Source organism: Microtus ochrogaster, assembly GCF_000317375.1.
Source record: "Microtus ochrogaster isolate Prairie Vole_2 chromosome 14 unlocalized genomic scaffold, MicOch1.0 chr14_random_1, whole genome shotgun sequence".
Taxonomy (NCBI): domain Eukaryota; kingdom Metazoa; phylum Chordata; class Mammalia; order Rodentia; family Cricetidae; genus Microtus; species Microtus ochrogaster.
Window position 1 is genome coordinate 25,325,319 of NW_004949096.1, and position 12,007 is coordinate 25,337,325.

General features: G+C 42.0%; 1 protein-coding gene across 1 annotated transcript in view; it reads left to right on the forward strand.

The window, feature by feature from the left end:
- Ryr3 (ryanodine receptor 3) overlaps nucleotides 1-12,007 on the forward strand; it is a 571,876-nt gene that overhangs the window by 318,942 nt on the left and 240,927 nt on the right. The window contains exons 18-19 of the mRNA XM_026787730.1: nucleotides 3,019-3,152; nucleotides 4,349-4,590. Coding sequence (XP_026643531.1) covers nucleotides 3,019-3,152; nucleotides 4,349-4,590 — 376 coding nt within the window. The remainder of the gene's footprint in view (nucleotides 1-3,018; nucleotides 3,153-4,348; nucleotides 4,591-12,007) is intronic.

Here is a 12,007-nt window from a genome sequence, read left to right on the forward strand (position 1 = left end):
GACTTGCCACAGATCTACTCAAACTGGTCACAGATAAATATTTTTATTATCATTTTTGTTTCACAATAGTTTTGAGCCACTTGTGAGAAAAATATATGGTAAAATAGTAATTTAATTGGTCTGTAGAAAGAATGAATCAGCATCAAAAGTTTAGCCTGAGTTGGTGGAGGATACAGTGTAAGCAAACAAATCATTAACTCCCACACCATTGCTCCAGAGCTCCTAAAATTGGTTGTTTCATGGCAGCCACAGCAGCAGTGATCTCAGCCACAGGGAGAATAGGTCTGAGCCCAGGGTGCTCGGAACACCCTTTTTTAAATGTATAACTTGATGTAAAGATCACGAATTAGGTATATTTTACATTTTAAAATAAGTCTGCTTTTATACATAAAAACTAATGACAATAAAACATCCAAATAATGTTTTTGTTCACATCCAATAGCGAGTTCTTTTCTTTCAAGTAGGATCCCCATGTAAGTGTATGTTTCCCATATGGACTGAAGGAGACACAGAGCAAAGGATGTCCATTGGAAGACATGCGGTATCAGTGATGGAAACCATGATAGTCCAGTGTGGGCCATTGATTACAGAAGCCTAACCTCCACCCAATTGCTCTTGAGCAGAACTCAGTTATGGGACCCCACACACCTGCAAGGTAGACCTCCTGGTCAGCTCAGGAAGAGAAGGGGAGTTTGGGGAGCACTCCGCAGAACCTACTTCACCAGGCAAGCTTCCCAGGGGCTGCAGAGAAATTAGCAAGCACAGATGGTCTAGGCAAGATGTCTGTGAACTCCATCTACACCTGCTTCTCATTGAAAAGAGCCCCTTTAAATACTTTCAGAAAGAAGTGTGTCCCTATTCCCCCATTATACATGAAGAAATGTCATCTTTATGGTGTCAGCTGTTCATAGGTGAGCATTGCTCTATCGGGCTGTGTGTTTCTTGTCTCTATTTCCTTTGCTCTGGCTATTATATATGAATTAAGCTCAGCTTTGTCTCTGGCTGTGACAGCTAGGTTCCCGCCGCCATCCCTCCAAAGCAAAACAGATGAAACTGTATGATAGGCCAGATGGAAAGTATTTCATTTTCCAGCCATTCATGGCTCTTTGCTCTGAATGAGAAATCACCCTCTGGATTTCGAGTTTCCACAGCCGATATCTGTCATGGAGCGGTAATGGCAAGAGTGCCCTGTAAAGCTGCCTCGGGGCTTCTTTTTCTGTTTGTCCCATAAATGTGTTCCGTATTTGTCTGCAACGAAGTTGACATTCAGGGAGTCAGGTGGAAAATTGGTTTGGGAGAATTATGGACACAAATGCCATCAACAACCTTAAGGTATCCAACCTCACCAAGTGCTAAGTCTTCGGTGGCCACTTTAAATGACTGAAGTGTGTTTACCCACCTCCCTGTCAGTGTGGCTGCTACTTACTGACTGCTATTGGCCATCCTCCCTATGCAGAAGAGAGGAATAGTGCTTGCTCCAGCACTGTTTACTCTGTTGTGGCACAAACACAAAATCTGAATACAAGAGAATGGAGCACAATGAGATAGAGAAAATGAGATGAGAACCCGGAGGAGGAGCGGAGGCAGAGGACCATTTCCACTTACCAGGCAACTGGAAACAACCACCGTGGCTTGGCAACAAGTCTCTCAGATTTATGAATCACCTAGGCTCTTGCAGATTTGCCGTCCTTCCAGGTGGGAGGAAGAGAGTTGGTGAACACTCTGAACACTAGCTTTTAGGAATTTATGAGCATCTTAAGGCACTCTGATGATATCACAGCAAGATACCCAAGAACCAGAGTCTGCACTGCTGCCTGAGGGTTGCAAGCCGGCTGCATTCCAGACCCTAAACAGATGGGCTCTGAATGTCTGTCATTCCCAGCTGTCTGAGCACCTCACTAATCCTCAGTGTATGTGGTCTGGGTAAGAGGGAGAGGCCGGGCTGCAAGGCTTGTGGACAGCATTTGATTTAATGACTGGGCTAATGAGTAGTGACTGGATTTGGTGCCTTGAGAATCTCACCACATCCTAGTCCTGACCCTGGCTGGACAGCTTGTCTCCTTAGTTTTGGTTCTCACCGTAATAGAATTTGACCACAGGTGGGATGCACAGTCTGGAGAGATGGAGCATAAGACCAAGGCCATGTGTCTGGAAGGATGCCAGACCTCATTTTCCCAGTTGCAGCTGTCTCTGGAGCATCAGTCACGCCTGCTGAGTAAGACTCTCACAGATCTAGGCTAGTTCTCCATAGACCCTTTGCTCGCCCCTACCCTACAGGCCTCCTGCTACTTTTGTGTGTGATAGTGATCGAGTTCTGTGTAAAGTTCCCCTCCTCTTGGAGCTGAGGTGTAGGGTGGGTGTGTTATGTTGTGGAATATTATTTTAGGGTGTGTTTACTTTTGTTTGTGCTGAGTTGGTTTAACTCTGGGAAGCTGTAATTCTTTGCCTGTCTAAAACACCTGATGGTCTAATAGAGCCGGACAACTAGTAGCAAGGCAGGAGAAAGGATAGGCAGGGCTGGCAGGCAGAGTGAAATAGAAGGAGAAATCTGGGAGAGGAAGAGGAATAAGGTAGAACAAGGGGAAGAGGGCATCAGTGCCAGGCACCCAGCTACACAGCAAGCCATGGAGTAAGAAATAATGAAAGCTATACAGAACTAGAGAAAGGTAAAAGCCCAGAGGCAAAAAGTAATTTTTTTTTTTTTTTGGTTTTTTCGAGACAGGGTTTCTCTGTAGCTTTGGTGCCTGTCCCGGAACTAGCTTTTGTAGACCAGGCTGGCCTCGAACTCACAGAGATCCACCTACCTCTGCCTCCCGAGTGCTGGGATTAAAGGCGTGCGCCACCACCGCCCGGCTGCAAAAAGTAATTTAAAGTTAAGAAAAGCTGGCAAAAAAAAAAACAAGCCAAGCTAAGGCTGGGATTATAAATAATAATAAGCCTACATGTGTGATTTATTTGGGAGCTGGATGGTGGGCCCCCCAAAAGAGAAAAACAACCAACAGCAGTGTCCTCTGGCAGGTTCTCGATGTCCTATGTTCCCTCTGTCTCTGCAATGGGGTCGCAGTAAGAGCCAACCAGAATCTGATCTGTGACAACCTACTACCCCGGAGGAACCTGCTCCTGCAGACACGGCTAATTAATGATGTCACCAGGTAGGGTCACTATTGCCATTCCAGATGCCAAGTGTGTCTCTAGGTAGGAAACAGGATGTTGTGGCATCTCAAGCAAGTATGATCAGACCATGCACAGGTATACTTGGTATGACTAGGTCCTTGTCCTCCAGTTCCTTTAATGGAGTTTTATAAAATTACCCTTAAAGTATCTGAGAATGGAAGATAAATACATTCTAATGATTGAGGTTTTACTTAAAAAAATGAATAAACCTTTAGTATGCCTTTATGATACATTCATGTTCTTATATACCATTTTTCTAAAACATTTTAGTATAATGTATGTCCCACCTTACTGCTATACTTACTTACTTTCAAGGACACATGAACATTTACCTGACTGATGTCTGTGAGGGTCAAGAAAGACCCAACCAAACCTCCAACCCACCTGGTTTCTAGATGTGGCCACATGCAACTCATGTGAGCTCACTGAACCAGGCAGGCTTTATGTTCCTCTTCCATTTTCTACTAGGTCCACATCCTGACCCTCAGTAGTGAGGGAAAAACTTCCTTCCAAAGCACAGAGCAACACAGAGACCTGGCCACCACTCAGATCTTCCTTCTTACCAAGTATCTTTAACCAGCCTGAATTACATGTGTCTGTCTTGAGCATACCCAAGTCCAGGACGTCTCTTTTCAAGTATAATCCAAACATTGGGAAGGCTAAGTTGTCTGTCCCACACTCTTATGTTGTCTGACTCACACTTTTTCCCACCTCAACAAGGTTAGCTAATAGTAACTTCTTCCTGCTTTTACGTCTTAATTATGCTTAGGGAACAAGAACTATTGGTTTGAAATTGTTTGTACTTAAAAAGCCCGTGTACCAGAAGATGGAAGTCATGTAAATTATTTCTCCTTCTTATAGACAGACATAAAGGTTGATGCTCACACAACCCTTATAACATTCACAGCACTGTTGCCCATGGTTGCCATTCCATAGATGTGTTGCCCTTGGACTGAATATTTTAAAAGCCACATTTATATCTTATAAGAAGTTAGTGCTGTCTCCATAGTACCCACTTGGCCAGTTGCTAAAGGCTGTACAATAACAAAATAAAATGATTAAAATGCTCTGGCCCAAGTTTAATTGGGCCAGTGCTTCCTCTTGTGTCTGGTTCAATTTGTTCTTTTAGTTGTTTGTTCTCTGCAGAAGCAGCCTGTCCCATGTTTCATTTCAGTATCCGGCCAAACATCTTCCTGGGAGTGGCTGAAGGCTCGCCACAGTACAAGAAGTGGTACTTTGAGTTGATTATCGACCAGGTGGACCCTTTCCTAACCGCAGAGCCCACGCATCTGCGAGTGGGCTGGGCCTCTTCCTCCGGCTATGCTCCCTACCCTGGAGGTGGAGAAGGATGGGGAGGCAATGGTGTCGGCGATGACCTGTACTCCTATGGCTTTGACGGACTTCATCTTTGGTCAGGTGAGTACCTTCAGGCTTCCACCCTCTATTCTATTGTTGCAAATAATTGAATCTCACAGAATACACGTTGAGTTGAAATGATAGAAATGCTTAAATCCCATGAGATTGTTTGGTAGGAAGAGCAACAGGTTTAAATAAGCTTCATTTGTAGCTTTAGTCTAAGAGTTTCTCACTATGCCATCCAATACAGAACACTTAACTTAACGTCACTGTTACAATTTAAATGTAAACTGCTCCTCACAGGTTCATGTGTTTGAATACCTGATCACCAGCTGCTGACACTCTTTTGAAAAGTTGTGATACTGTGAGGAGGTGGCACCTAGCTGGAGGAAATAGGTCACTGGAGTCAAACCTTGAGGTTTATAGTCAAGCTCTAATTCCTGTCCTCTCTGCAGTTTCTGGTCCACTAATGTATTAACAAGTACCTGCCATTCATTCCTATTTGCACTGATCCGCCCACCATCATTTCTCCCCTGCTAAGATGGCTATGAACAAATGTAAGTCCTTCCTTCCTTCCTTGTAGCTATTTGATCACAGCCATAAGAAAGGTATCTAACACACTTAGTGTCTATATCTGTCCGTCTTTATTGCAAATAGGGTTGTTTGGGTTTTATGAATAGCCACATAGGCAATACTCAGCTTTATTTACTGGGCGGTGAGCTACATGCTTTAATGTCAGAATGACCTTTAAGGTAGCAAATACTGAACTCACGTTACAGATACAGAGACTGATGCACTAAGGCTTCCCGGGAAGTCTCCTGATCTGATTACATCATCAAGGCCATGATTTCAACACTACTTCTTGTTTCATGCTAAGACTGTTAATAGCTGTAGGTCAGCATTAATCTCAAAAGGAATTCAAGACTTTTTTTAAAGAGATAAATACCAATGATTTTCCCGCATCTATGCATGGCTCATGAGTATGAAGGATGGATTTGTTTGTGTCTGGGTGAAAAAAAAAATCTAAGGTTTTCACCCTAAACGAGTACCACACCTCTCCTGCTTGTTGTCCAAATCATGCATTGTCTATATTTCTTTAAGAACCTGCAGTTGGTGATAACGTGTGCCTGTTAAAATGTCTCATAGAAGCACAGTGAGCATGCTTCTTATAGAGAAGCCATGATGCAGTCTTCCTTAATTTCAGCATGAAAGAAACATTTCCCTACAAGATGAAACTACGTATTGAAATTTCTTGTGTAACTGAGAACTGTACACCCAGCACCTTCTCCTCCTTCCCCTCAACCAGTGGTTCTCAGCTTGCCTACTGCTGTCACCCTTTAAGACAGTTCCTCATGTTGTGCGACCCCAACCATGAAATTATTTTCATTGCTACTTCATAACTGTAATTTTGCTACTCTTATGAATCATAATGTAAGTATCTGTGTTTTCAGTGGTCTTAGACAATCGCTGTGAATCTTTGACCCCTCCCCAAAGGGGTCACGACCCACAGGTTGAGAACTACCATATAGACAATACCATAACTGCTTGATATCAATAATCACTGTCACCTGAGATTCTGATGGCATGTTTCTTGAAGTAGTGATTATTTTTTACTTTGTTAAGATGAAATTTCTCATTATTTCTGCTGTTTTGCATGCAGTTTGAAAGTTTTAGGGCTATTGTACATATACTCATATGTACATTTTATGTATCCTGGACCATTGAGAGGGATGGGGAGAATACAAAAGTCTACTCGGGTTCTACGTGCTCCAAGCGACAATGTGTAACTGACAAACATGATGAAAAATGTCAGGAGGGGGAACTAAGCAGAAGGAAATTTGTCTTTCCCCCGTTCACCTCCCTAGTTCCCCACAGAGGATGTCTCTTCCCTTCCTCATTCTCCAAGATCCGCTGTGGGATCACTGCGTCTGAGGGTGCATGGTAGGAGCCTTTAGCTTGGGTTGTGTCCACATACTACACACTATTTCTGGGAAGTGAGAATGACTGTGAGTAGGAACAGAAGGATGCTCACACATATCAGCAACTCCTGGCATGGCAGGATGAAGTCTGTGAGTGACGGAAAGAGCTGCACTTGGGAGCCATTTCCACACTGACCGCTAAATGGCCACCATCTTATCACCCTAAGTCCTCGTGCTCAGAGGAAACCAGACCTTACATACCTGCAGAGGACTCTGCATAGAGACTGCAAGAAGATGAATCACAGAGTGGGTGAAGCATATCAGACTCTGGTTTCAAAGGCAAATGAGTCATTCTCAGAGGAAAAGCTTTACTTCATCTTTTTCCATGCTGCAGCAGTATGCCTAGGCACTTAGGAAACTCTTGTAGCTATTTGTAGACACTTGGGAATGAAAACGTCAGTGGATCCAGAGACAAAGAAACTAACCACTGTATATCAAAAAGAGCCACACTTCTGTGCGTTTCAGGACCTAAACATCATAACTGCATTATTCCATAGCTGTTCCTGTTCAGCTCTTCATTGATCCTATTCTATGCCCTATGCGGGCAAGCAAGCTAAGTGATCCAGGCCACACTAATCATCTCTAGCGGGGGCTCCGTTTTGTTGGAGAAGTGAGAACAATTCAGCTTTGCAAAGGCTTATTGTAAGTTCGAGTATTACACACGCTTCATGATATAATACTACAGAGGTATATCAAGGGTCTCAATTATAGAGTTGTGTCCAAGGGTCTCAATCCCTTAGTCTCTACCATCAGGTGAAATTTAGAGAAGACAGTGTCCATGACATTTATACTTTTCCCTCTCCCTCCCTGAAACCCAATGCTTCCTTAAGTCAAATCCAGGCTGTATCCTGACTGCTCTAGCCCCACACAGGACACATCTATCTTGTAAAGAGGCATTCCAGGTAAATATATCACCTTGTGCTTCAGCTGAAGAAATAAGGAGTCTGTTAATGACTCCCACCAGGGCTGCAGGGAATTTGAGGCAGCTGAGGAAAGTGAATTACCTGATGAATAAATGGCACGGAAATAACACTCCACTTATAGGGAAAGATGGAAGATGATGAGGGGGAGATACTGGAAACTAGTCATGACAAATTGTCTTCTTTTTCTCAAGATTGAAATTTCCAGGTTGATTAACTTTATCGTTATCTGTGTGCATAAATTAAGCCACTGACTGGAACTGATCTGTAACATATTTATTAAGGAACAATCGATATAGCAGCTGGAGTTGCAATGCTAACATTTTATCAGTGAAAAGGGTCAAGGGAAGAATAATAGCTTTGCCCACAATTGTTGATTAAGAGAGGGGCACTTGCGAAAGTGCTTTCTTTGTAGAGACTGTTTCTTTAATTAGAATAATACGTAAAAGTTGGACTGCATGACACATGCCTGTCAACTCAGCTATCAAGAATGCGGAAGGAGAAGACCCTCTTAAACCCAGGGAACCAAACATATCTGGGCTATATTTTGAAATTGATAGTTGCTGGGGAAGGGAGTTTTCTTCAGCAGAGGGACACTGCCTGTATCAACCACTAAGAGGTGTGGTTCCTTATCTCCCAGTGCCACATAGAACTCCCAGAGGACTTGAAGGAGAAGGGAAGAGTAGACAGTAAAACCACAGCTTACCACTGCAAGTTTCACTGTGGTTTATAAGAGATTTAGGAAGATGATGATTCCTGGGAACTTCATGTTTATTTATCAATGTTCTGGGTGCCTTTAAAGTTACTGTCCAAAGTCACATTTCATTGTTCTCTAGTTCCCAAGTCACAGATGTGTTGGGAATTGTTCATCAATGATATTTTCTGGATGCTAAATAATGTAAAAGGAAACACTTTATTGGTAACACCCATTTTAATGGAAAATCAGAAAGCAAAAGTGAGACAAAACAGAGCAGGTTTTTCTGAGTTTCTTTCATATTTTTTTAATTTGTTTTTTACATACCAATTCATGCTTCTCTCCCTCCTCTCCTCTGGCTCTCCCCTTCCCTTCACCCAACCTTGATCTACTCTGCAGAGGGTAGACTTCCCCTGGGAAGTCAACTAATCCTGTCTCATCACCTTGTTGAGGCAGGACCAAGCTCCCCATCGTGCCTAGGTTGAGCAAGGTTATCTCTCCATAGAGAATGGCCTCCACAAAGTCAGGTCATGCATTTTTGTAAATGAAAGTTTCTGTCCCACCCAGTCCTGCAGCTATTCAGTCCCAAAGAAACATACAGAGAATTATATTAATTATAAACTGTTTGGCCTATTAGCTCAGGCTTATTATTAACTAGCTCTTACAACTTAAATTAACCCATAATTCTTGTTTGTGTTTAGCCACGTGACTTAACACATTTTCTCAGTGAGACATTCTTATTTTGTTTCCTCTGTGTCTGGATAGTGACTGTGTCTCTACCTTTCCTCTTCCCAGAATTCTCTTAGTCTGGTTGCCCCACTTATACTTCCTGCCTGGCTACTGGCCAAGCAGTGTTTTATTAAACCAATACGAGTGACAAATATTTAGTATATAAAAACATAATTCCACAGCAATGCATTAGAGTTAGATCCAGTGACTATATATATATATATATGAAATATATATATACCGCACCATTCTCACCTGTACTCAGGCGACCTAGTTCAGTCTCATGCAGGTTTCCCAGTTGTCAGTCTGGAGTTAGTGATCTCCCTCTAGTTTGGGTCAGCTGATTCTGTGGGTTTCTATATCGTGGTCTTGACCCCTTTGTTCATAGTATCACTTCTTCATCCCTTCATCTGGAGCTCGGCCCACTGGTTAGTTGTGAAACTCTGCATCTGCTTCCATCTGTTTCTGAAAGGGGGTTCTAGCTTCTTTGGGGTTGTGGACTTAGGCTCATTATCCTTTGCTTTATACCTGGTATCCACTTAAGAGTGAGTAAATACTATATTTGTCTTTCTGGATCTAGGTTACCTCCCTCACTCATAATAATTTTCTAATTTTGTCCATTCACCATTTTTAAATTGGATTATTTCATAGCTGGATATGTAGTTTCTTGAGTTCTTTGTATATTTTGGAGAGTGACCCTCTGTCAGATTTGGGGTTGGTGAAGATCTTTTCCCATTCTGTAGGGAGCTATTTTTCCTTGTTAACCATGTCCTTTGCTTTATAGAAGCTTCTTAACTGTAGGAGGTCTCATTTGTTAATTGTTGTTCTCAGTGTCTGTGCTGCTGGTGTTATATTCAGAAAGTGATCTCCTGTGTCAATGTGTTCGAGGGTATTTCCCACTTTCTTTTCTATGAGGTTCAGTATGAATGGATTTATATTGACATCTTTGATCATTTGGACTTGGGTTTTGTGCATGGCAATAGATATGGATCTGTTTGCATTCTCCTATATGTCGATATCCAGTTATATCAATACCATTTGTTGACAACACTTTCTTTTTTTCTATTTTCTATTTTAGCTTCATTGTCAAAAATCAGATGTTCATAGGTGTGTGGGTTAAAATCAGGATCTTTGGTTCAGTTCCATTGGTCCACCTGTCTTTTTTATGCTAATAGTAGCTACTTTCATTACTGAAGCTCTAATAAAGAGCTTGAAGTCAAGGATGGTGATACCTCCAGATGTTCCTTTATTTTACAGGGTTGTTTTGGCTAACCTGGGCATTTTGTTTCTCCATATGAAATTTAGTATTGTTCTTTCGAAGTCTGTGAAAAGTTGTGCTGGGATTTTGATGGATATTGCATTGAATCTGTACATTGCTTTTGATAATATTGGCATTTTACTATTTTTTTAATCCTACGTATCCAAGAGCATGGGAGGTCTTTCCATTTTTTTGATATCTTCTGCATTTTCATTCTTCAAAGACTTAAAGGTCTTATCATATAGGTCTTTCACTTGTTTGTTTAGAGTTACCCCCAAGATATTTTTTGTTGCTTGTGGCTATTGTGAAGGGTGATGTCTCTCTGATTTCTTTCTCAGTCCATTTATCATCTGTATATATGAGGGATACTGATTTTTTTGAGTTACTCTTGTATCCTGCCACCTTATTGAAAGTATTTATCAACTGTAGGAGTTCCCTGGTAGAATTTCTGTGGTCACTTATGTATACTATCATATCTTCAGCAAATAGTAAAAGTTTGACTTCTTCCTTTCTAATTTGTATCCCCCTTGATCTCCTTTTGTTGTCTTATTACCCTAGCTAGACTATATTTAATAGATATGGAGAGAGTGGACATCTTTGTCTTGCTCCTGATTTTAGTAAAATCACTTTGTTTCTCTCCATATAATTTGATGTTGGCTATTGGCTTGCTATATATTGCCTTTATTATGTGAGTGAGAAGTGGGGCTTCATCACTGCCCCCTACACGTGAGGAAATGGTGAGAGATTCAATCCCACTTAAGTCATGAATAGACATCCACAACTGCCATAATCTCATGAATTGTTCTGTCGAGAGGACTCTGTTTCACAGCCCTCCTCTGCAACCTATTCTTCCTGTCTCCTCCCCCCGCCCTTGGTTTTTTGAGACAGGGTTTCTCTGTAGCTTTGGAGCCTGTTCTGGAACTAGCTTTTGTAGACCAGGTTGGCCTCTAACTCAAAGAGATCCACCTGCCTCTGCCTCCTTCGTGCTGGGATTGAAGGCGTGTGCCACCACCGCCTGGCACCTCCTATCTTCTTTAGGACCCTCTTTGTGATGTTCCTTGAGTCTTGCAGGGTGTTGATACGATGTCCTGTTGAGGGCCAAGCATTCCAAAGTCACTCATTCGCTGCATTGTGGAGTTACATTTTTCTTTTTCTTACTTTTCTACATAATGGTTAATGTTTATAATGAACACACAGTAATTATACAATTAAGAAACAAGATGTCTTTCTCTTATTCCTGAAACCCTATATTAATTTCAAACTTCTCCCTGTCTGCTCTTCTGTTCCCAGTAGAAACAGAAACCCAAGAGAAGGATGGGAATCAGGATGATAATAACACCGGAAAACAAGTTATATTCTCACTATTTTAGGTCAGAAGTCTTTAATCATTTTGTGAAGAAGAAAAACATTTCATAAGCACTAATGCAGATATAAATGACGATGTGTTTTTTCCTCCTCATCTGAATAAAGCTATTTCAAGCAGTCAGACCTTATTGTGTGGTTTCCTGGCTAGAGGGGATTCAGTCCTCTCTCCTGGCTTTTCAAACAGTGTTCATATCTTTCTGAGAAAGCAGAAGAGAGCAAGACCTTCTCTTGCCTGTGACTAAATGTGTATACGCCTAGTCGACTTCCACTTAGTAAAGGTCATCTGTCCATTACTCTGGCCCCAGGGTAGTCTTAGCATATGCCCAGAAGACTCACTCCTCCTCGTTCTTATTCTTAGTAGCTTTAGAGCACCTCTGAGACTCAGTTCATGTCAAGCACGGTGTCTATCCACTCATCAGCTTAGGAGATAAGTTTTCTCTCTCTTATCTCATGCAGTAATGACTTGCATCTCAACTACGGTAGCATATCCTGAACCCTTCTTATACTGCATGCTTGTTAGGTTCTCCGTCTC